Source organism: Panthera onca, chromosome B3 (genome assembly GCF_046562875.1).
Source record: "Panthera onca isolate mPanOnc1 chromosome B3, mPanOnc1 haplotype 2, whole genome shotgun sequence".
In the NCBI taxonomy this organism is placed as follows: domain Eukaryota; kingdom Metazoa; phylum Chordata; class Mammalia; order Carnivora; family Felidae; genus Panthera; species Panthera onca.
This window is the reverse complement of record NC_138344.1, coordinates 20,646,521-20,672,107: the sequence shown is the minus strand read 5'-3', so window position 1 is coordinate 20,672,107 and position 25,587 is coordinate 20,646,521. Positions and strand designations below refer to the sequence as shown.

The following is a 25,587-nucleotide window of genomic DNA, read 5'->3' as shown; positions in this document are numbered from 1 at the left end:
GTATACTTCTTTTCTAGGCATTAGGCATACATTTTAGATTTGCATGCATGTGTGTGTGTGTGTGTGTGTGTGTGTGTGTATAATGTATTGCTATATATATTTTTGATATATATATCAAAATATATGAAATGTTATTTGATACACACACATATATATGTATATATGTGTGTATATATATATATATATATATATATATATATATATATGTATGTGTATGTATATATATACATTCCCATCATGTTCCTCTTTCTCTACTTGATTGTGTACTTCCGGTCTTCATGCTTTTGGTGGACAGACCACATTTAAATTATTTTCTCTCATCTTGTTCTTTTTAAAATATTGGACATCCAACTCATAGTTAAGCCTTTATCCTAAACCACTTTAATACATTCCCATATTTTGACAATGGGAATGACCACTATACCATGTATTTGATCTTTGCCTCAAGAATGTGGCTTAATTCACCGTTGTCTCTTATTTTTATTTTTTATTGGTTGGGGATTCAGAAGCACTTGCATATCTATACACTTCTGGATTCTCTCTATTCTATTTATCACTGAATACATACCAACCAAGTGTTTTCCAATTTCATCTCTTTCCTGACAGTTTTTCTAGATGCAGTCACAGGCACCAACGTTCACACTTCCAGGGTTCTGTTCTCTAATTTTAGAGGTATATGTTCATTCCAGGGTTCTCTTCTTTAATTTTAGAGTTATATGTTCATTAGGTGCATGGCCTGCTTCTTCAAGTTGCCACAAAAGTCACTTTTATCAAATGCTTTTCCATTATATAACATGTATGGTCATTTTCCAATCTCCTCTGTATCAGGGTGGGATTTCTGGATCAATTTCTGGATCAAACAGGATAGGATAGGTTAAAAATAACTCTAAAATCTCAGTGGCCTAACACAACAGAAGTGTATTTTTTGCTCGCATTATATGGCCAAAACAGGTCAAGTAGGTTTTGCCCCAAATTCACCCAGGCACTCAAGTCAGTGAAGGCTTCAGTTCAGTGATGCTCCTACAATCATTTCAGCTATAGAACTTAAAGTTCTTGCCTGGAGGTGTCACATGCAAGATCTGTTCACATTTCAGTGGCCAAAGAAGCCACATGGCCACACTCAACATCCAATGGGATGAAGAAATACAGTCCTACCAAATGCCCTGAAAGGAAATAACTTATTTGTGAACATCCCCAATAACCACAACATCCGTATATTGTTCTTGTACTGTAAATCCCCTCTGTTACTTTATCTAAGAACATGATGTATGGTTCTTATTTTTGTCTCCCTCCCAGACCTATTGTACAATTATATACATAATTGTCTGTTCAACATTCTACCTGTGTACCTCAGAGGCTCCTCATACTCACTTAGCATAGAAAATCAAACCCAGGAAGATCTTCCTGAAATGCTGTTCAACTATTAGCATCACCATCCTCCTTAATTTCCCACATTAGAGCCATGAGACATTTTCCACTCACCCTCCCTTACTCTGACCACATCTAATAAATCAGCAAGTCCTACTAATTCTACATAAGAAATTTCTCTCCACCCCTACTGGTGCCACTCTATAATTTCAATGATCACCATCTTCTCCATGCATGGCTTTTCTTTGTTCTTCCTGCCTCCAGTCTTGACTTCCTTGAGTCTGGGACTGGCATTATCTTACTAAAATATAAACGGATTATCAAGAGCAGGGATGTATTTTATTTACTGGTTAGCCCAAGAGCCCAGCTAGGCATTTAATATATATTTGTTGGATAAGTGAATGAATGAATGAATGAATGACATCACTCCTCTGCTTAAAACTCTTCAGTAGCATCTCCTTGCCTTAATAAAACTCCTTGGCTTGGATTTCCAAAACTTGACAAACCTTATAAATGGCTGACCTGGCCTTTGCCTATTTCCTCAGCCTGTCTCCAGCTGTCCCTGCCACATTCTCTACCATCTAGCCATAGTGAGGGTCTTTTAATTCCAGGAATTCTTTAAGTTTCTGTTCATGTTATTTTCTTTTCCCAAAACATGCTGCTTTACCCTTTTGGTTCCTTCACTTGATTCTTACTCATCCCTCAGCCATCATATGATATTGACCTCTTCTGAGAAGCCTTCATTGATCCCTGTAGATGAGGCTGGATTTACAGAAGCAGAGATCATGTGTATCCTGCCCACAACTGCATTCTCAGTGGCTGATACACAGGAGGTGTTGAAAAATATTTAGTGAATAAGTACAAGAAAGGTTATGGTGAGGAAATACATAAGCAGCTCTTGCACAATGATCAAAATGAAAACAAGTATCTGCAAGAAGTAAGGAGGAGAAAACAATGTCACTGAGGATCAGCTTGACAGTTCATCAAACACTTATTGCATAAATGCCAAGCAGAGAACAAGATTACTAAATGTCAGCTGTTATTAATATGACTACGCAAGTAAGGACTAATGGACCATTCATTCATTAACTGATTCAGCATATTTTGAGCCTCCACCAGGGGCCAGAAGCTGTAAAAAGTGGTGTGGATGCCAAAATGGATAGATGCACATTCTCCTCTCTAGTCAAGATCCAATTAAATCACCCAGACTCTGCCCACAATCTGGAATTTTTTAGGGAATGTCTTTGACCTGGGAAAGGTTCTTTGTCTTTACCTTTACATCTTCAAAGATCAGTACTGCTGCAGTGGCTCTCCTAGACCCAATTCCAAGCATTAGTACAGAACCAAATTAGTTTAAAAAAAATTTTTTTTTTAACGTTTATTTATTTTTGAGACAGAGAGAGACAGAGCATGAATGGGGGAGGGTCAGAGAGAGGGAGACACAGAATCTGAAACAGGCTCAGGGCTCTGAGCTGTCAGCACAGGGGCCCGATGCGGGGCTCGAACTCACGGACCGCGAGATCATGACCTGAGCCTAAGTCGGCGCTCAACCAACTGAGCCACCCAGGCGCCCCCCAAATTAGTTTTTAAACATGGATATCAAGATATAATTCTAGTCCATATAAAACTCTTCTACTTAGATTTTCAAAACTTTCAGTCCAATCTCAAGCAAGCAATGAACACACATTTTCGTGACCACAGAGCTATGGATACTTTGTGGCAGAATAATTTAAAATTCCACGAACTTTGGCCCTAGAATAGGAAAACAATTTTGAATATCTGAGACCAAGACAGAAAAATTAAGTTGTTAACAGAGATCTGAGTATTCAGGCAGATTATTGATCTAACAATGAAAATTTTTTTGAAACTATAAGAGCTAATTAGTCCTTTAAAGCATAACTTATGAAACAAAATGCATCACGTATTAGTAAACGAGATAGGTAAGTGGGTCTGAGTATGTAATGGGCTGAATGCAAATGCAGGGCAGCACATGGGGAAAAATCCAACAAATGATGGCTACAGTTGTCATAAACTCAGTAATTTCTCTTAAGAATTACAGCCCAGTAATTAGGAATCAGTGCTACCTCCACAAAGCCCATAACATGGCTGATTACTTTAACTATAACATCTCCTATATAAAGGCAAGAAACAATGACACATTTGTTACTTTAAAAAAAATGGCTAAAATGAGAATCTAATTTGCCAAATAAGGAAAATGCATTTTTAAGTTTTATAGGGTACTTGTTGAAGCTTGCTATTTCCCAGTGAGAAAACAAGAAAAGCTCACAAGTGTACAAAATGAAGTAACTACCATGAAAAATGATTTGCCAATGAAGTCACTGTGCTGTTCTGTTACCCTAAAAGACCATCTTTTTCCTTTAAATTTCACTTCCAATTCATCTTTAGATATCAGCTGTGTCATTACAGTAACTCTATAGAAGTTTCTATGTCATTTCTTCACATGGTATAACACTTAAACTTTTTCAAATCTGCTTCCTCCCATATAAATCAGAACAAAGAAAACAAATGTGTATGGAAGCCCACTGTATTCCCCCTGACTACCCTTAGGACTTGTCAATTTATAACCAGAGAACATGATTTTGACATTCAGGAACTCTGGAGTATCCCGAGGTTGGATAAACTACAATGGAGCCACAAGATGGCCAATTCAATACATGTTCTGTTCACTAAATGGAAAGGAAATAATTAAAAATCCTATTTTTCTCATCACATATTCATAATAATAGGATCCTTAGAACACTTGACAATTCTCTATATAGTTATGGAATAAATGAAAATGTTTTATTTACATGCTAAAAGTAAAGCCATGTGCTGACATAAACCAAGAATTTATGTTCTTTCAAAAACACTAAAATTGGGGCAGCTGAGTGGCTCAGTTGGTTAAGCATCTGACCCTTGGTTTCGGCTTAGGTCATGATCTCACGGTTTGTGAGTTCAAGCCCCCATGTCGGGCTCTGCACTCACAGTGTGGAGCCTGCTTGGGATTCTCTACCTCTCTCTCTGCCTCTCCCACACTCATGCTCATGCACCCATTCTCTCTCTCTCTCTCTCTCTCTCAAAAATAAATCAACATAAAAAACCCTTACTAGAATTCATATGAAATCTCAATGGACCCCAGATAACCAAAACTCCTGGCAAAACTGGCTTTGGGCAGGGGGGTGGGGTGCGGGGAGAAAAGAAGAGTGAAAGCAAAAATAATTCTGAGAATGCAAAAGTGGATATTAAGAGAAGATGTAATAAAATTATTTTTAAATGAAAGGAAAATACTAAGAACAACTCTATATTAATACATCAGAAAACTGATAAAACACTTTCTAGAAAATACAAGTGACCAGAAGTAATTTGAAGAGAAAACTTCAACATCCTATTAATGAAATAAAAGCAGTAGTTAAAAATCTACCCAGCAAAAACACCAGGCCCAGAGAATTTTACAGGTGGATTTCTTCAAAACCTTAAAAAACATGAAATCCTTATATAATATGGCAAAAGAAAAGCAGCCCAACTCATTTATGAGAACAGAATAATATTTCCTATTTCCTGGGCAATTCAGTGCTAAAGCCATGAAGCGTAACAGAGCAAGATACATATATGGGAGGAGAAAGGCAAAAGCCCCAGGAGGGAGCCAGAGCTCAAACATTGTGAGGAGGGTGCATACCCAGAAGGGTAGTTCCTGCAGGATGTCAGCTCAGCACTGGGGGGCAAAGGGCATCCCCATGTGGGAGGGTATGGCAGCCACAACAGGAGACTTGTTATTTATAGGGGGATTGATCAAATAAGCATTATGAGAATAACAGGATCTAAGTTGCTCATCGTTGGAGAAGATAAATACAAAGACAGAAAGGGGAAAAGCTAGAATAAACACTGTGGTGTTAGAGTGGAAATGATATTATTAATGTGATCCCACAGTTTTCAGTAGATAGTGGACAGATCCAGAAAGTTAGGAAGTCTCAGAATGATGGGGGTGGGCTGAAGACATAAGCCAGCTGAAAAAGGTTATTACTGGCCAAATCAGGGATGATTTGTGTATCAAATAATGATAGTACAAGATTATCACCCATGAGTCTACACAGATACAGATAAACATAGACAACAAATAAACTGAAAATTTGGTGAGGAATACAATTTTACAAAGTCTCAAAGTATCTCCACACAACTTACTGATTTATTATAGAGAGAAACAAAACAATTTCACAGTAGAGAGGAATGATGAAAAAACAACAAACAAAACAGAAACAAAAACCCCAAAAAACAAAATCTCTTCAACCAAAGTGATCAAGATTATAATAGGACAAATTGATATTTTGTGCCACTGATAGGATCCGAAAAGAAAAACACTGCCATCACTTCTGTGGTATTCCTGCCAAAGATGCAGAACTCGAATCTGATCACAAAGCAATAGCAGACAAACCCTAACTGCAGATGTTCCACAAAATAACGGCCTGGAGTCTTCAAGTGTCAAGATCATGGAAGTCAAGGAAGGATTAAGGAACTGTTTGCAAATTGAAAGAGACTAAAGAAACATGATAACTAATGCATTCAAATAGTTGGGGGGGGGGGGGTGGAATTCCTTGCACTGTACTTGCAACTTTTCTGTAAGTATGGGCATTAAAAAATTAAAATAAGTGTAATCTCAAAGCCAATAACGACAATAAAATATGGGGAAATTACAGGCTAATTCCCCTTACGACCAAAGACATAAAATTTAGAAATTTTTAGCAAATAAAAAGCTATCTTTTATATGTATCACTCACAAGAAGATTTGCCGGATGGTCAGATATCAGAAAAACCTATCAGTGTTGTTACACTAAACTGTATCAAAAAGTATACTGAACTTAGTAAAAATAAAAATTTAATCACATTAGCAGATTAATAAAGAGCATGATACAAATTTAAAAAGCTATGCATAAGTTTTTTAAACATCTTTAGGCAAGCTAGAAAGGGGGAATATAAAAACACAATTAAAGATATTTGTTGGGGAAAAAATTAAAAGCAAACCTAGTTAATGTACAACTTTAAATATGATTCCCTTTAAAATCAGGAACAAGGAATCAGGAACATTCTTGAAGTCTACGTTGCCACTTCTTTTCAAAAACATATTGCAGTTCCATGGGGCATCTGGGTGGCTCAATCGGTTAAACATCCAACTTCCTTCCGCTCAGGTTGATCTCACCGTCCTGAAGTTCAAGCCCTGCTTCGGGCTTTGCGCTTACAGCTCAGAGCCTGGAGCCTGCTTCAGATTCTGTGTCTCCCTCTCTCTGCCCCTCCCCCCACTTGCACTCTCTAAAATAAAATAAAAACATTAAATTTTTTAAAAAACTTATTGCAGTTCCAGCCAGTGCAAAAAAGACTAAAATAAAAGGTATAAGAAGTGGAAAAGGAGAAAAAAACCCTTCTTATGATGCTATAGAATTATAATAGCATGGCATTGGCAAAGAGATAGCAAATAAATCAATTTGGTCCTAGACATAAATTTATTTATATGAGTTATGGCTTTATAATAAGAGAGCAAGTTATAAATCAGTGTGGAAAGGATAAACTGAGAAATTGATGCTAGGCAATCTGTATAGGAAAAAATATGAAAACTATATCCATACCTCAAATCATGATACAAAAAAAGATTAAAAACATAAATGTAAGGCGACTGGGTGACTCTGTTGAGCCTCTGACTCCTGATTTCAGCCCAGGTCAGGATCTCACAATTCATGAAATCAAGCCCCACAAAGGGCTCTGCACTGACACCACAGAGCCTGCTTACGATTCTCTCTCCTCTCTGCCCCTTCCTGACTCAGTGCGTGCACTCTCTCGCTCAAAATAAATAAACTTTAAAAAAAAATGTGTATGTAAGTCAAAAATTTTAACACTTATTAATTTTAACTTATTAATTTTAACACTTATCAGGATTAGGGAGACTTTTTTTTAAAGCACTACACTGATGATTTCGACACATTAAAATGAAATCATCTGTATGACAAAAGAAAAAATGAAATGTGACATGCTATTTGCACGATATGACAATGGAGTAATATACACAGAACATATAAAGAAATCTTACAAATCATTAAAAAACAGGTCTAACAGATAAAAAAACAAAATAATATGGCAAAAAAACCCCAAACAAAAGATACTTAACGTCACTAGTAAATAAGAGGTGCAAGTTAATACTACAATAAACTATCACTACATACCCACTGTACGGCTGGAAGGGACAAATTTTCATATGAAGTAGGAGGGTGGGTCAGTGAAAAAGAACTATAAAATGTTAGTGGATTGTAACTTAATACAAGTTCAAGAGCAATTTGGCAATGCCCCATGATTGCTCAATTTATTTCTGGCTAGAGAAACTCACATGTATAAGGAAGCACTATATACTGCAGGCAAATAGCAAAAAATTGGAAAGAACTGGTCTAACCATTAGGAAATGAATAAACAAACTGTTACTTTTTTTCCACATGAAAGAACAACTAAAATGAATAAATCAGATCTTTGTATCTAAATGTCAAAAACAGGGTAAGTTGTAACACCAAGTTGCAAAAGGGTACAGTATGATACCCCATATAGAAGTCATCAAAGCTTACAAAATACTACTATATATTGTTCATGTATATACACATACATGGTAAAAGTGTTAAATCATACAATGGAATGATACCCACAAACTTTAGACACCTCCGGGAAGGGTAGAACCTCTAAGGACTTGATCTGGTCTGTAATGTTTTATATTTTACAATGGGGGTGTCTGGCTGACTCAGTTGGAAGCATTCAGCTCTTGATCCCATGATCGAGAGTTTGAGCCCCATGTTGGCTGTAGAGATTGCTTAAAATAAATAAATAAATAAAAACTTTAAAAAATAAAACCTGAAACAAAACGGTAACTCATTAAAGGTAAATGGCTAACATCTCTATAGAAAAGTGTTGGGAGAAGATATCTGCCTCAGACATAACTGACAGTGGGTGCTGGGTAATGATAATTTTCACATACGGAGGAAAATGCCAGTGTTAAAACACTCCAGAGAGGAAAGCAGTCAGTGAGGTGAGGGACCAGTAAGCAGGATGCTTAGTCGCAAGGTAATTTATACACTGAAATAAAATGCAAACCAAGGAGAAATGCCTTCAAGCACCAGTTATATTCTAATTGATGAAATAAATGCAAATTCCAATTCAACAGAATGAAAACAAAAAACAAAAAAACAATCAGCCTATCACATTCTGTCATACCACTACAAACCCACCATAGACGCTTCTAGATGGCAGTTAGTCCGGTGTTGATCAAATCCACATTTTTTTGAACTGAAGTACTTATCTCATTTTGGGGTTAATTTGTAGTCCCTTCCCCCCAAACAATTAAATTTACTCACTCACTGAATAATTATTTGTTGAATCTCTGAATATAAACAACATTTTGCCAGAAGCTATGGAGGAATGAGAGGAGACTGAGCTCTTTTCTTCAGACTCATTTAATACATATAACAAACTATAATATAGTTACTGTTTTTCTGATCTTACAGATAAATTGAGATTTAGAAAACTTAAAATCGACCCCAAGTCACCATGCTGACATAGTATGAGCCAGAATTCAAATTCCATTTGTCAGACAACCTCAAAACCCATATCCTTTCCACTAAAAAATTAGCTCTCAAGCCCAGGGGAGATCTTAGGTCTAACTGTCCTGTTTTACTTTATGTGGGCTATACTCACAATATACCATGAGTTATGTTTTCCCATGAAACCACACAATAGAATCAGGCTAGAAGGATATTGTTGTAACTTTTGAACCAGAACTCCTATTCTATGATTTAGAAGATAATGAAAGAAAACCTGAAAAAAAAATTTAACTGCTCCAAACCAAGAAGATTAAAATATTAGATGCCTGGGTGGCTCAGTCAGGTTAAGCCTCTGACTCTTGGTTTCGGGTCAGGTCATGATCTCAAGGTTCATGAGTTCGAGCCCTGCCCTGGTCAGGCTCTGCGCTGACAGTGCAGAGACTAATTGGGATTTCCTCTCTCTCTCTCTCTCTCTCTCTGCCTCACCCCTGCTCTCTCTCAAAATAAATAAATAAACAACAAAAAACAAATTTAAAAAATTAAGGAACAAAGTTAACAACTAAAATCCTCCACACCGGGCATTGTGCCAAGAACTTGTCATACACTTCCAATATCAAATTACCACATTACCACACATAACATGGGCATCGTGAGCTCGTTTTACAGGTGACGAAACATCTGTATATAAGTAACATGCTCATATAGCTAGTTATGTGAAACCAGTATCTAAACCCAGGTAGTCAGATTCCCAAGTATGGTTAATCACTAACAGTTTTATCAACTTTTTTATATCCAGTAGGAAATGTATTTTAGATTGTGATGCAATATGCACATACACACACAAAAGTAAAGCAACTTCTACAAAACGCTTTTACCTTAATAATCTGTAGCAAGAAAAAAACCTGTTTTTAAGATGCTGGTTTTGAGTCAAGAAATTAATCTCATGAATCACGATTGAAAAATGCACAGTGCTTAACTGCTTCAAAGATACTGTATTTATTACAACTATAGCAGGAAAAAAAAACCTAAATGGAACTAAATGGTTGGCCAGAGGTGAGAATTATGAATATAAAAAATTATTATTCGGAGAAAATACAATATGCACATTGCTTAGATGATGCGTAATGCTTATATACATAGAAAATATATAAATATATAATAGCTGTCTTAAGGTAAAAAAAAGTAATAAGCAATTACATTTTTATTTTTAATTTATAAAGGCTTTTATTTTAACTTACAAACTGGGTAGTTAAGACACCAGATAGTAGTCACTTTGCTTTTACTTTCTTGGCGCCAAAGCAATTGACCAATGTGTTCTTTCTTAAACACCTGTTCCAGATCATGGTGCAAAGTTTTCCAATTACTTGCATAAAGCTAGCAAAATTTTTATGCCAAAATACACAGACAATAACACAAGTTAAAACAAAAAATCCTCTCCTAATATTTTTGTAAGTGAAAAGCTGGAACCAAATAACTTACAATATTAAAAGAGAACAGAAGTTTGCAAACACATCCTAAAGCCACACACATTTGAGTGTTACAGAAATATGCTCCCTCCCACCCCCCTACCCCATCACCCAGTGCCTTTGACACCTCCTCGGGAGCTCAAATCTCTCTCTCAGACTTCAAGAGGAGGGAGTGGGGCCACCTGTCTCAGGTCTGGCCCTGGCCTCCTCATCTGCCAAAGCCTCACAGTACTGTGCTGGCCAGTCCTTGGGATCTTGATTATGGACTTTGGCCACAAACTTAAGAACTTTCATCTTGCTGGTTTCCAGGTTGGTTCGGGGACCCCACTGGAATTCATAGTCTACAGGATCAGTGTGGGGTATCCGCCGGTACTCCAGGTAACGCTGTCGCACAAATTCTTCGGTAATAAGTTTCTTTGGGTCCCCAAAAACTAAATGCTTCTTTGTGGGGTACACCCCCAAGCGACGCAGGAAGTCCCAGACCTCCGTTTCCTTGATGGTATTGCCCTTCATAAAGATGAGACCTAAAACAATCATCAGGAGGCCGGTGGTGGGCGTGCCCTGATCGCCTCTCACCTCAGCATCCTCCTCCACCGGTTCCAGAGTGTTGATCAGGATGTACGTATTGCTTTTGGGTTCCAGTTCCACCAGCTTGTACCCGAAGACATACTCGAGGCGCTCGGCAGCCAGTTTAAGGAGGTCAGGGAAGATGTCCTTATAGTCCCCGATGACGTGCTTCAGTATGTCAGTGCGCTTGATCGGGATCTTCTTCTGGTCCTTAATCAGCAAGAACTGCACCAGCTCGGCCACCTTCAGCTCCAGCTGCTGCTGGGACCTGGGCCCCACCTCGGGGGAGGCCTCGGCCCGGCGGCCGCCCTGCGACGACGTGCCCCGGGCCTCCTGGGAGCCTCCCGCCCCGCGGGAGGTGCTCGGGGCCTCCTCCGCGGCGCCGCGGCCCCAGTCCCTCTCCCTCTCGGCCTGGGTGTTAGGGCGGCCCCGGTTCCTCGGTTTCTGCAACATGTCCCCAGCGGCGGGAGCCGTAACGGGCGGCGGCAGAGGCGGCGGCGAGACAGCAGCACGCAGCGGGAATTGTGGGTCGGCGTACGGCACGTCTGGGCGACCTTGGGCGGGGCCGGGGGGGGGGGGTGCGCGTTGCATCACGGAGACTGCGCTTGCGTCGGCGGAGACTGCGTGTTGCGTCACAAGGGCTGCGCGTTGCGTCAGGGGCGTTTGCCTTGCCGCCGTGCGTCGGCCGAAGGAAGTGGGTGGTCTCTGTGCTTCATCTCGAGTCACAGCAGTGGCTTTTGTTGTAATTAAAAGTGTTGTCCTTACCAAGCCCCCAAATAGAGGACAGGAACCAAAACTCCTAAGCAAGTGTGCGGCTCGTTTTAGGACCACACAGACTCAGGCAAATACTGCAGAAGTATTACGAGTTTTAAAATCGCGAGTATTTTCAGATGGAGGGAACTCAAAGAACGAATGTAGGAGAAAAGTAAGGGGAGGAGGAAGGTAAGAGTGTGAAAGTGAAGTAAAAGCATTTCTCTCTACATATAGCGACGTTGAAAAAATAAAAGACCCAGATGACTCTTAATTTGCTTTGTCTTTGCCACCCCCACCCCTCGGTGCAGGTTCAAACCGGCCTAAACATTTACCACCAGTTACTTTTCTCTAATGCCCTGAAGAGTTTATTAAAAACGAATGTTTGGTAAAGACAGGCTTGCCTTGTAAACAGGACTCTTAACCATGTTTTCGCTATTTCAGTATTTATAATTATGCATCAAACTCCCCCTGGTAGACAACCAGGACAAACCACCACATAAAGCACGTTACAATCAAGTGTTCTTGCTTATTTCTCCTGGAAAGCACTTGCTCACGTAAATTGCGTTGGGCCCACAACCACAATTTTCGCAGAAATGAATAAGAACGCTACAAACAGAAACGTGCTCTCTCAAGAGATTCTCAGTTAATTTTGGGCATCACTGATCAAGAACTGCAATAATGCGAATCTCTTAAATTTCTTAATTTTTAATATATTAGCCTTAGGGCTCAAAGAAAAGAGAACCCAGGAGTATCATGTGCAACCCTAATAGCCAACACGAGTCATTTCATTAGCTCAAACCATCTGCAGTCTGCTGCCATTACTTCTACAGATCTTAGCAAATGTGTTCCTTTTCTATTTACTGACTTGCAGAGAAGAAACTGAATTTCCTGCTTTATCTTATTGAAAGCAGCGCCCAGAAAGTGGGAAAACTCTTGAAAGAACCAAATCAAACTGAGTTCCTCTTTAATGCAAATATATTCAAAGGAAAGCAATTCAAAACACATTATTTGAATAATAGCATCAAAACACAACCTTATTAAAATTTCATTAAGTGTTAGTAACATAAAATTTTTGTTTGTAATTCAATATGAAAATGCAATCTGATAATGGCATTGGAACTGCAATACTAAATGTAAAATGATACTCCATGTTGTGATGCAAGTATGCTAAAATCTAGTGAGCTATGAGTAATAACTCTGTTCCACGCAAGATCTAACAATATATCCTCAAGCATCCATCTTAATGACAGAAGCCTACTAAGAAAAACAAATATATCATCAAGGCACTCATTTTTTTTTTTTTTACAATGAGAAAATTCATCTTCATTTTCCTTACAAATTTGGGCTTCATGTTAAACCTCCTGCAATAAAAAATTCTGTAAAAGTCCCCTCCAATAGAATCAGCTGTAACGTGAATTAAAAAAAAAAAAAGATGAAAGAGAGAAAGAAGGGAGGAAGAATCAGCAACCAACAGATAACAGAGAAGTGCAAAATGAGATGAAAGCCACTGTCAACAATTAGGCTGCATTTTCATTGTAAATCTGCAGTGTCCTTCAGCAGCATCTTTACTCAGTAGATTGTCATACTCAAAGTCAGAAAAGATTTCAGTTAAAACACCTCCCTACACTGTGTCCAGGAGAATGCACATGAGAAAAGACAGACATACAATAATACTAGAATGAAGTTTAGGCGTCACATGGAGAAGTCACCCAGACCCACACTCCATTTTAGATTGACATGGGAAGCCATGGATGTTTGAGGAAAAACTTGTGATGATAATGACACAAACACTAATAATAATACAAACAACAGCTAATGATTATTGCAAAGGGTCAGACTATTCTAAGTGGTGTACATATATTACTTCAGTCACTACAACAACCCTGTGAGGCCTGTGTGTTTATTATGTTTCTCTTCTCACAAAGGAAGAAACAGGCACAGAGAAAATATTAACTGTCCTATAGCAAGTAAGTGGCGGTTCTGAATTAAGACAGTGCACCTTCAGAGACTCCTCTTAACCATATGTTAAAGCAGACAGAACATAAACATGGTGTCCTTAAAAAAGCAAAGTTATGGAGCCTTATGGACCTAGATTAGGAACCTGTGTGATATCAAGGCAGCTACTGACACTCCCTTCTGTTTCCAAATCAATGAAATGAGATTACTGTAGTCTCCCCTGATCCACACGGAACATATTCCAAGACCCTCAAAGGATACCTAAAACTGCAGACAGTACTGAATCTTATATATACTATGTTTTCTCCTATACATACATATATATACCTATGACAAAGTTGATAAATTAGTCACAGTAGGAGACTGAAAATAATAATAATAAAATAGCACAATTACAACAATATACTGTAATTAAAGTTATGTAAATGTAGTCTCCCTCAAAATGTCACCCTTCTGATATGGGATAATAAAATGCCTATGTGATAAGATGAAGTGAGGGGGATAACGCAGGCATCGTGATGTAGCATTAGGCTATTGACCTTCTGAGATTATGTCAGAAAGAGGATCATCTGCCTGCAGACCACAGATGACCAAGAGTAATTGAAACAGTGGGAAGTGAAACCACAGATAAGGGGGGGACTACTATAATAATCCAGGCATTAGGGAACTGATGAGAGGTTTGCCAAGTACCTCGCATAAGGTGGGACAGGGTAGTTGATAATAGATTGCTTCTTTCCAGAGGGTGTATGTTAAGGAAAGTGTCTGAGGACTTTACAAAGCTGTATATAGAAAGATGTTTACTTCAGTGAAACACAAGTACATACAAAAATTAGAAAAAAGTATGGAAAAAACATATTAAGGTGCTATTAAAATTATTTTAAAAATGAAATTAATGTTGATTATGTTGCTTGGGAGATAAATGAGAAATACATTCTCAATGATTTTGACTTCATGGTGACACCATGCCGTAGCAGTTATACACATTCAAATTTTCAGCAAATTCAGTGTGACTTGAATACGACATTTATGACTTTTTGTTCAGCCAGTGAAGTAATAAAGACAAGTGGTTTAAAAAGAAGAACATTTTCAAATGGTTTATGGTAATGATCTTAATATTTTTATTACTAGACAAAAAAGTAAAAATTCTTTGAGGCAAAAATTAAGCTAGCTGAGATTTCAAATGCATTGAACAAAGAAATGCCTACTATCACTTGCTCTTTAGATGTCTGAGTAATTAATTGCTTTATTTCATCTCCTTGGTAGCAAATGACTGCCAGCAATCTCTAATCATCTTTATTTACTAGGTTCTCCTCTTCACTCCCTGGTATTTCTTGCAGAAACAGACAAAGATTTAAAATTTTCTGCCAGCAACCTAGTGCAAAAAGCAGGTAAGGGCTTTTGGGGGAGAAAAGCAATGATAAAAGCATGCAGCCATCATATATGAGCAGCTTCACTGCCTTTTCCAGTGAAAGAAAGTGGGACCGTATGCAGTATGTGAGCAAAGGAGTTGGAGCGGGGGAGGCAGATACTATTTTGGTGAGTAGACAGGAGGAAAACGATTCCAGATATTTTAATGGTTGTAATAAAATCCCTTGTGTCCATTCATAACAAAGATCCATACGGGTTAAATCACACAGCAGGACTACATGATAACACTTTATCTCTCTTGAAAGGATACTTTTAAGTGGCAAGAGAGCTGTCCTTGACTGGTGGAAGAGGCGGGGGTGGGGGGTGGTGGTGGAGAGGTGCAGTTTGATGAGATAGCTCTTTCCAAGCATTGCAGCCATTTGGCCCAGAAGCACCTTCTCAGACTCTTTTCAAGAAATATAAACCTTCCAGTTACCTGGAGCCTTTTACTTATGAAAATCATTAAGGTCTGTTAAGTTATAAAATTGCAAATACACAAGGTCTCTCAGTGGTGGCCAAAAATTTTTTTTGTTTGCTTGTTTTTGCCACTTGTTCTGCATCTTTTCCCTTTAGGAACTGCTTCCCATCTCTAGGAGACCTTAGTAAGGCTCTACCTTTCTTTCCTGAGTGCACATGATTCAGGGCAGCCACAGAGACTGGTTCGGAAGTCTATTCAGCATCCTTTCAGAGGCTCACATAGGTTCTCTTTCCCTGAGCTAACAAGCTAAACAGTGATGGAAGCCTAGCCTCCTTTGCCTTTGCTTGGGCATAACCTGCTTCATGGTGAAGCCAGCTCAAAGGAGATCTAAGAGATGGAGAAATCCTAATGCTGCCAACTCCTGGATCCTGAGTTCAAGGTCAAACTAGGGATAACTACTTACTGATGTCCTTTCGCTTTATCTGCTTCCAGTTGGTTCTCCTCACTTGGAACTGAAAAAATTCTGACCAAGCAATATCCAAACCCAATGAAGCAGGAGAAAAGAGGGTATTAAAGAATGAGACTTTGTTTCAAAAGGAGGGGGCTAGACAAAGTTAATATTACCTGTAAGGTTACTGAATGTAATCAGATGTTATCTGAATATAATTTGATATTTTTATTGTTTCTTGGCATATTCTGTGGTTGAGGAATGCACTTATGATTTTAATTGCTGGCAATAAGGCCAAAGTAAAAATCAGGAAAGACTGTTTTTCCATATAGAATGTACATGTGAGCTAATCTGGTGATTTACCTCTGCAGAAAGAAGTTTCAGATGACTTAGAACATATTTGAAAACATTTGGTATTCTAGAGTAGCTGTGTTCTCCTATTTAACCCAAAGCATTTCCCTACAGGCCACACCGTTCAAGATGACAGAAGCCTCATTCTTTTCTTCTAGATTTCACTTTAGCCTGTAACAGAGGTAACTCACAGGGCAAGGGAACCAAGAAGGAGAATGGACAAAACTAATACCCAGAGAGGGATAAGACAGATAAGTTTTGAGAAAACTGAGCAAATTGAAATGGGTTAAGAATAAAAGAAGGGAATTGGAACGAAACACAGAAATAATGAAGGCAGACAAGAAAGATCCCACCTATGCATAACTAGTGGTCCTGAAGGAGACAACAATTATAAACAGAAAACCAGAAATAATATTCCGAGGTACTTTAGAGGTGGCTGTAGGAATCCTGGAGAAATGATAATTTTGCACAGGTCCTCTGTTTCTCGTTCCCTCTTCTTCCTGGTTCCCTCCTTTGAGTTAACTTAACAACTGAAGCAGGCATGCTTTCAAGGCTGGAGAGTACACAGAGACCATGGGTTCTTCAAAGTCTGCAGAGAAGAGAGTTAGTACAGGGCTTCTTCCTCCCTGAGATGAAAATGAGAACTTAGGCTCCTGATAAGGAGAAGGCTTGCCCCTTTCCAAGGCCTGGGAAGACCCAGGATCATGTACTTGTGGATATTCAGCCGTCAGAAACCCATGTCTCCCTTCTGAGAGCCTGCAGCTGTCTTCTTTCTGAGGCTAGTTCTCCAAAAACCTGCCCCAGGCTGCTGACTAATTGCCCACAGCAGAAGCCTTACAGACAGGTCAAATGCTATGAGGCCTTGAGCAGTTTTGCTCCCTTTTAAGCCTGGGCTCCTAGAGACTGCTTCATGGTGCCTCAGGAGACACGTAAACAGTGTGTTCTTTGATTCACAATGGCTTATAAAAGCAAAGTCAGCTGTGCCAGAAACTTCTGGGCCTCTCACCACTTGTTCCAGTCTAATACCTTACCAGCAACTCCCAAAAGAATGATCTGCAGAGGAAAGAAATAAGTGCAAACCTGGCACAGGTGAAATAAGAAAACTCATCAACGATGATCCAAGAATTTGAAGAAGTAATAAAATTGACAGCTACACTGACCAAGAAAGAACACCCATATCGATTAAAAAAAAATGAGGAATGTGGGCACCTGGGTGTCTCAGTAGGTTAAGCATCTGACTCTTTATTTTGGTTCAGGTCATGAACTCACAGTTTGTGAGATTGAGCCCCATGTCGGGCTCTGTGCTGAAAGTGCGGAGCCTGCTTGGGATTCTCTCTCTCTCTCTCTCTCTCAATCTCTCTCTCTGCCACACTTGCATGCTCTCTCTCTCAAAATAAATAAAATTCAAAAAAATCAGGAATGAAGGGGGGTATATCACTACCAACCTTAAAAAGGAAAAGAAAAAAGTTTATAAGGGGATGCTATGAGCAATAAACAACTGTATACCAACAAATGAGGTAAATTTGGTGAAATGGAAAAGTTCCTAGAAACACACATTTCAAGAAGAAATAGAAAATATAAAGAAACAAAGATTGACTTAGTTTAAAAACTTCCCATAAAGAAAATCCAGGTGCAGATGGTTTCATTGGTGAATTCTACCAAAATTCTTTACAAAAGAATTAAGACTCTTTACAAACTTTTCCAGAAAATGAAGAACCGATTCCCAGCTCATTCTGAGTCCAGTACTGTCTTGATACCAAAACCAGCCAAAGACATTATTAGAAAACTACAAACCAACATTTCTTACAAATACAGATGCAAAAATCCTTATCAAAATAGTAGCAAACCAAATGTGTATACATATATAATATATATATAAATATATATATAAAAGATTGAAGACACTACCTATCAAAATCGCAGCTGCATTTTTTTTAATAGAAATTGACATGCTGATCCTAAAATTCATAAGGGTATTCCAGGCACCCAGAATAGCCAAAACACTCTTTAAAAATTACAAAGTTGAAGGACTCCCACTTCCTCATACTTCCACAATAATGTCAGAACAACACTATTGTAATCAAAGCTGTGAGGTACTGGCACAAACATAAGACATATTGTTATGGGCTGAATTGTGTCTCCCTCCTCCTCAAATTCATAAGTTTAAGTCCCAATTCCTTCTACCTCAGAATGTGACTGATTTTGGAAATAAGGTCTTTAAATGGATTAAGTTAAAATGAGGCCATTAGGGTGGGTTGCTAATCCAATAAGACTAATGCCCTCATAAGGACATCATCCTTCTTCATCCCTGGAGGAAACACCAGGGATATGTGCACACAGAAAGAAGGCCATTTGAGGGCACAGTGGAAAGGCAGCTGTCTGCAAGTCAAGAAGAGAGGCTCAGGGGAAACTACACTATTGCTAATACTTTGGTCTTGGATTTCTAGCCTCCAGATTGTGAGGAAATTTCTGTTGTTTAAGCCACCCAGTCTGTGTATTTGTTATGGCAACTCTAGTAAACTGATACACATACAGAGCAGTAGAGTAGAAGTGAGAGTGCAAAAGCAAATCCATGCATCTATAGTTAACAGATTTTCAAAAAAGGGACCAAGATAATTCAGCAGAATAACAACAAATGGTGTTGGGATAATGGATATCCTCATTCAAATGAATGAACTGGACCCTGACCTTACACCACGTACAAAATTAACTCAAAGTGGATCATAGACCCAAATGTAAGAATTAAAATTCAAAAACTCTTAGAATGAAACATTGGAGCAAATTTTCATGACCTTCCATTTGTCAATGATTTCTTAGATAAGACACTAAAATCCCAGGTGATAAACAAGAAGGTTGAGACGTTGGATTTCATAAAAATTAAAAATTTGTGTGTGTTCAGGGAGACTCAAGAAAGTGAAAAGGCAATCTATGCAGTCTGGGGGAAATTATTTGCAAATAATCATGTATCTGATAAGGGACATATATACAGAACATATAAACAACTCTTGCAACTCAATAAGAAGACACAAATCCAATTGTAAAACTGGGCAAGGGATTTAAGTAGACATGTCTCCAAGGATGTAAGAATGGCTAATCACATGAAAAGATGTTCATCACAATTGGTCATTAGGGAAATGCAAAATCAAAACCATATATACTACTTCACATTCACCAGAATAGCTTTAAACAAAAAGGCAGATAATATCAAGTTTGGCAAGGATGCAGAGAAACCTCCTATGTTGCTGGTGGGACCGTAACACGCTACAGCTTCTGTGGAACACAGTTTTGTTGTGGGGAAGGTGGGGTATGGGGAGTGATTGCTAAAGGGTATATGATTTCTTTTTGGGGTGATTAAATGTGATAAAATTAGATAATAATGGTGCATAACTCTGAAGTATGCTAAGAAGACATTGTATACTTTAAACAAGTGCATTTTATGATATGTTAATTATGTCTTTATAAACCCGTTTAAAAAAGAACCTGAAGAAGGTCAAGCTGAAGAATCTTTAATAAGATGTTCCTTCTGAAGTGTAATGAGATGAAATCAGAAAAGACTAAGAAAACAGTAATGAGAACCATCAAGTAGATGCAGTTAGGGCACCCAGACTTTCTGGATCAATAGCAACAGAAAGAATTAAAAAAATTTTTTTTAATGTTTATCTTTGAAAGAGAGAGAGAGAGCGTGAGCAGGGAGGGGCAGAGAGAGAGGGAGACATAGAAACCAAAGCAGGTTCCAAGCACTGAGCTGTCAGCACAGTGCCTGACATGGGGCTTACACACAAACCGTGAGATCATGACCTGAGCCAAAGTTGGACACTTAACCGACTGAGCCACCCAGGTGCCCCAACAGAAAGATTTTTTTTAATTAAAAAGTTAAACTAAAGTGGAGGAGAGTCTACTGTTGAAATAATGATTTCTGCCACTGTCACAAAGATTTTTGTTTATATTTTAGGTGATTAATGAACATCCTTATGCTATATGGTTTATGGAACACAATTTCATCCTTCCTCTGCCACCAATTTCTTTCCTCTGGGTCCTGGAAGACTTCTCACTGGTTAGGTCTCAGCCTCTTCACCTGCAGAAAGGCAGGGCTGAGTTAGGCAAACTTTCAGCTATAAAATATGATTAATATATGAAAGAATTCTAAATCATAAATCATACACACATATTGGAAGGAAAATAGAAAGCCCATCCTGAAAGTAACATGTAAAGAAATACCTGGTTCCTCATTTATTAGATGTCCATATACTGGAGCATCCTGAGTTTCCCAGAGCATCTGCTCATAAGACAATAAATTTCCTAACTTGGCTCTCTTTTTCTTTAAGTGACACAATTCTGTGACTTCTAGGACAAGTGGAGGTCTCCATTTAAAAACCACTCTAATGTTGAATGAATCTTTAACAGCAGCAAAATATCTTGAGGAAATGGGGGCTTTGGTTGTTCCTGCTGCTTCCTGGCTTCCTGTACCAGAGACATCAGACAAAGGTAGGCTTTGGGAGCTCCATAAATAGCCTTGGCCCTCAACTATTTTTGAGAGAAGGGCAAAATCAAAAATAGGTAATAAAGTCAATTGTGCATGCATTGTGATCCAGTGGTTTCAAAACTGTATCTTCCCACTCACGAGCAAGAACAAGTACCTGTTCTCTCAAAGAGATCTACCATATCAAAACATATCAACCTATACTGTGAAAATTGCCTCTGAGTTAATCATAGTGCAGTATGTATAACTCAATGCAGGATATTCACAAAAAAATGCAAGATAAGTTAACATCTACAAAAGTATAAGTATTTTATGGTATGTGATTTTAAGTTCTTCTCCCTTGCTTCACAGGCTCATTTTTCATTTCCATATACAACACTGAAGACAAGATCTACAATAAAAAATAAGGCAACACCCACCCCCACCCCCAAAATAGCCTTTCAGACACATGCAATGGATTAATAAGGAAGACATACATAACTTGCTTATTGATCTAGCCCAAACTTTGACATAGTCTCCCTTACCCTGATGTCATATCTTTACTACACTATACTGAATTGAATTTAGCTCCTACAGTTTCTTAAATACGACAACCGGGAACAATGAGATTATATACAAGAACTATACAAGGATCGTGAAACTTAATAAAATTTAGAGAAAAAAAATCTAGAAATGTGAGAGTGATTCAGGTGAGACATGTCACCTCATTGACCATGGGGTTCAGTCCACTCACTAATTTGGCTGACCAGATTTCCATGTGTACCTTCTGGAAGCTGCCCATCTGGTAGAAAAAAGAAAATCTTAACTGTAAAAGAAGAAGAAGGAGAAGAACAGCAACACTAGTTTTTTTCAGTTCATATAGTCCAGTAAGTGTGATACTTCCCCCAAAAAATATTTTCAGAAATTAAGAATTGATGTAAAGTATCTTTCTCCCTGGAGGGAATACGAAAGTCAGATGCTCTGTCCTTTGTACATGGGCAACACTTTCTCTTACCTGGACTTTCTCTCTCTCACCTGGACAAAAAGGTATGATGATCATTGCCTTTCTTAGTATGAAAACCATTAGAATAAGTAAAACCTATGCTCAACCAGAACTCTCACTTCTATCCACTTGTCTTAGACCATTAAAAGACCAATTGCTACTCTAATTCCATGAAAACTTGTGAATCATATAAGGCATATGTGACAACCCTGCTAAGAAGAGAATTTGACCAACTCGTCCCTAGTTCTCTCAGAAGATACCCTCAGAAGCTCAATACTAAAGGAAACTTCAGTCCCGGATCCTCTAAGTGCTTTCCTTGCATGTGCATGAGATGTTTTGGCAGCTCTGTGGAGCTTTCAGAAGCCTTGAACAGAGAAAATAAGAAAGAATGGCATTCCAGGGAATAAACAAGTTTGACCTCACTTGTACAAAAGGAGGCACAAAGCCTGGTGAAGGAAGAAACAGAATGGGTAAAACAGAACACACCCTGTAACACCAGGGGAAAGTAGCAACTTTATAAATACAAACATGTTGGACAGCAAACGTACCAGTGCTGTGCGTGAGAAAGTGATTCAAGGAAGAGAGAAAGCCCTGCACATCGGGTGAGAATCACATGCATCAGGAAAGGAAGAAAGCGCAGAGGGGAACCTGCTGCCTACTTATGTGCCCGCCCAGCTGGCTTGGCCTCAGTGCTGCATCCAGCAACCAGGAAGCCACCGTGGGAAAGCCAGCCCTAAATGCACAAGAGGCCAAGGAGCTGGTTTCCTGAAGGATCCCTGCCTCCTGAAGCTGGCAACAACATCCCTTTATCTGGCTGGATAAAGCAGGGCATCTTTCTTTCACGAGAAACAAGAGGTGTTTTTTTTTTTTTAATTCAGATTTTATTAATCCCACAGGTTTGAGAGAGGTGGCATGGGAAAAGCAAATGTTAGCTAATTAACTGCTTCCTAGGATCCAATCAGTCATTAAAAATGTGTTTATGAAATTTTCTTGAGCTGTTCAGTTGTTTGTAATTATCCAAGTGGTTCATACTACTCATGCATGTTTTCTTTTCCTTTCACATGCACCTCTAAGCAAATTACCTAATTCAGTGTGGTTATTACTTTGGACCTTTAAAAACTGTATATTGAGAAATTTCACACAATGATTAATGTGGATATATCTGTTATGCTTATGGCTAATCCTTTGTGTCCAGGTGTGATTATTAGGTGCAAATTACAGAAATTTAGCCCAACTTATTGCCACTTAATATCAACATCCATTCACATGTTCACTTGATTAATCTTATTCAAGGGCAGTATTTTTTAAATTTATAAATAAATTATACAACCAAAATAACAAGTGGCTGGTTTAAGAGTTGACATGTGACCCAGTTCTGGCCAGTGAGATGTGAGGAATATTTTGGTAGTGTGTGTGTTGGGGGGGGGGTGGGGGGGAGTCTGAGAAATGTCTAGTTGCTCTCAAAAAGAGGTTCACAGGAAAAAAAAATCCTCTTCTAGACATTTTACATCTGTGTGTAATGCCTCAAGCAGTGGCAATCATCTTGTGACCATGAGTAGAGCTAAGCCAACACATCAAAATATTGAAAGTGGCAGAATGAAAAGCTGGAAAGAATCTGAATCCCGGATGACTTCTCTAGGATGCTGAACCAACTAACTCTGGAGCAGCCCACCTCTGAACTTGTTATTTGAGATAATTTACTTCCTTTGGCATTGAAGCTTTTGTGAGTTGGGCTTTATATCACTTGTAGCCCAAAGCATCCCAACTGATTTCTGTGGATGAGAGAATCCCAACAAAGGGAATATATCTGTTGGTTGTTCAGATTTCGCCTAGTGAAGCCATGGCTCCCAGTCACTAGCCATGTGCTAACCCCTCCACCTAGCTCTGAGATCTATAGACATTTGAACATCAGCTTGAAGCACTGCTGAAGGTAGTGGTACAAGCCCACAAGGTGGCTGTCAGCCTCCCTCTCTGTGCAAAAAGACATTTAGATGTTATCTGGGAACAGGGAGGATCTATGGTTTGCCCAGATATTTACAGTCTGTAAGTTGGAAAGGCAGAATTTGCTTGGATGTACTGAAGATGCATCCTCATTTTCAGGAACTTCACCCTAGCCTGAGTGATTCCCATCCTCAGCCAGTGGTTCCCTGTGAGTACCTACTGAGGAGTTTACTCCGGCCATACACTAGAACAAGGGGATACTGCAAACTCCCCACTGCTCTTACTTTCCAGCAAAGTCATCATTTCTCTATCCACCTGATGGACTTGGAATTTTAGCTTCTCCAGGCCATCCTGCAGGGGACTGAGTCTTTCGTTCACTGCCACTTGGCCTATAGCTGGTCCCTGACCCCTAAGACCTTACTCTATGCTACAAACTTGGTCCCCAGTTTTCTTGGAAAGAGAAGACAGGAAGTTATATCCTGAGGCTCTGGAGGTTTTCAGGAGTTCCAGTGTGTCCTTGCAGCACCCCCAAGTGACTCATGAAGCACCCCCAAGTCTAGCCCTGTTTCCTGCCTAGAAGTGTTCCTAATATGATGACCAGGGTACAGTTGAGCTCTGACAGCCCCAGACTGGCCAGCTAGCCACATGTTCTCCTATATCCTGTGGCTACTGATGATGCATAGCATGTGCCCACAGGCTGACTCACAGTTGCACCCCATGGCTGGCCTATGGTAGAGGTGCACGCTCAGCACAGGAAGCCCAAATCAGTAAAACTCTATAGGCCAAAGGTCAGGTAGTATGGAGAAAGGCTGCATCTTCTGGAAGAGCTCAGAGTGAGAAACTGCCATTCCAAGCCACAGTGAAATGATCCAGGGGGTCTTCTGAGCAGAGAGGGAGCCTGTAAGGCTTGCCTGAGGTGTCACTCCACTGTCCTGTTGAAAGACAAGTTGCAGGGTACTTGGGTGGCTCAGTGGGTTAAGGATACGACTTTGGCTCAGGTCATGATCTCATTGTTCATGGGTTTGGGCCCCCCATCAGGCTCTGTGCTGGCAGCTCAGAGCCTGGAGCCTGCTTCAGATTCTGTGTCTCCCTCTCTCTCTGTCTCTCCCCTGCTCACGCTCTTTCTCTGTCTCTCAACAATAAATGTTTACAAAAAAAAAAAAAAAAAAAAAAAAAAAGGTTGCAAGTAGGCCTGAAGATAAGCTAACCCTATTTGATTCTGAAAACAGACACTACCCCTTTCCTCCCCCCTCCCCCTGCCATATCTAAAGCAAGACAATGTAGTTTGCCAGGCCCAGTTACCCCTTCCCCACAGAGGGAAAATACTTCTGCTACCATCTCTTCCTATTTACCATGGCCTTAAGGGGATCCTGTCATGGCCACCTGCTGAGCCCAAACCAGCATTGGGGAAACTCCAAGCAAAATGATCAGGCAAAGTAAACTCATACATACACCTAAGTACAGTGGTTTTAAGGAAGGAGACAGCCAAATTCCAGAACAGATGGCTACTATGGAGCACAACCAATAGAAGAAACAGAATAAGACTATCAAAAACATAATGAGGACACACAAGGAGATATTATTAGAGCACAATAAGATACTTCTGGAACAGAGTAATTCTTGATTTTTAAATGTAAAATTCTAGTAGAGGTACTGTAAAAGAGAATGGTCCCTGCTGAAAGCCAAATTACTATTTTAGAAGGCTCAAATGAAAGATACACGACAAAAGTTAATGAAATAAAAATAATAAGTGAAATATCAAGATATAAAGGGCAGAAACAGAAGGCATAATACGTAAATCACAGAAGTTGGGGGAGAAAACAAAACATATGACAGAGAATGAGCAAAGAAACTATATCAAAGGAAAAACAAGGCTTTGGATTTGATA

General features: G+C 39.2%; 2 protein-coding genes and 1 long non-coding RNA gene across 5 annotated transcripts in view; 1 reads left to right on the top strand and 2 right to left on the bottom strand.

Annotated features, from left to right (window-relative positions):
* Positions 1 to 25,587, bottom strand: part of ENTREP2 (endosomal transmembrane epsin interactor 2) — a 475,619-nt gene that overhangs the window by 149,716 nt on the left and 300,316 nt on the right. The gene's annotated exons all lie outside the window — the stretch shown is intronic.
* Positions 8,499 to 11,529, bottom strand: NSMCE3 (NSE3 component of SMC5/6 complex). Its single transcript, XM_060617858.3, has one exon. The coding sequence runs from the start codon at positions 11,414 to 11,416 to the stop codon at positions 10,556 to 10,558; it is 861 nt and encodes a 286-aa protein (XP_060473841.1). The 5' UTR covers positions 11,417 to 11,529; the 3' UTR covers positions 8,499 to 10,555.
* On the top strand, positions 14,975 to 22,743 carry LOC144616573 (uncharacterized). The gene is made up of 3 exons (XR_013555927.2): positions 14,975 to 15,060; positions 20,622 to 20,781; positions 21,128 to 22,743. It is a non-coding gene; the product is annotated as an uncharacterized LOC144616573 (long non-coding RNA).

Bases quoted from the DNA above. Each gene is read 5' to 3' on its own strand.
- NSMCE3 (XM_060617858.3), bottom strand. From the start codon at position 11,416: ATGTTGCAGAAACCGAGGAACCGGGGCCGCCCTAACACCCAGGCCGAG.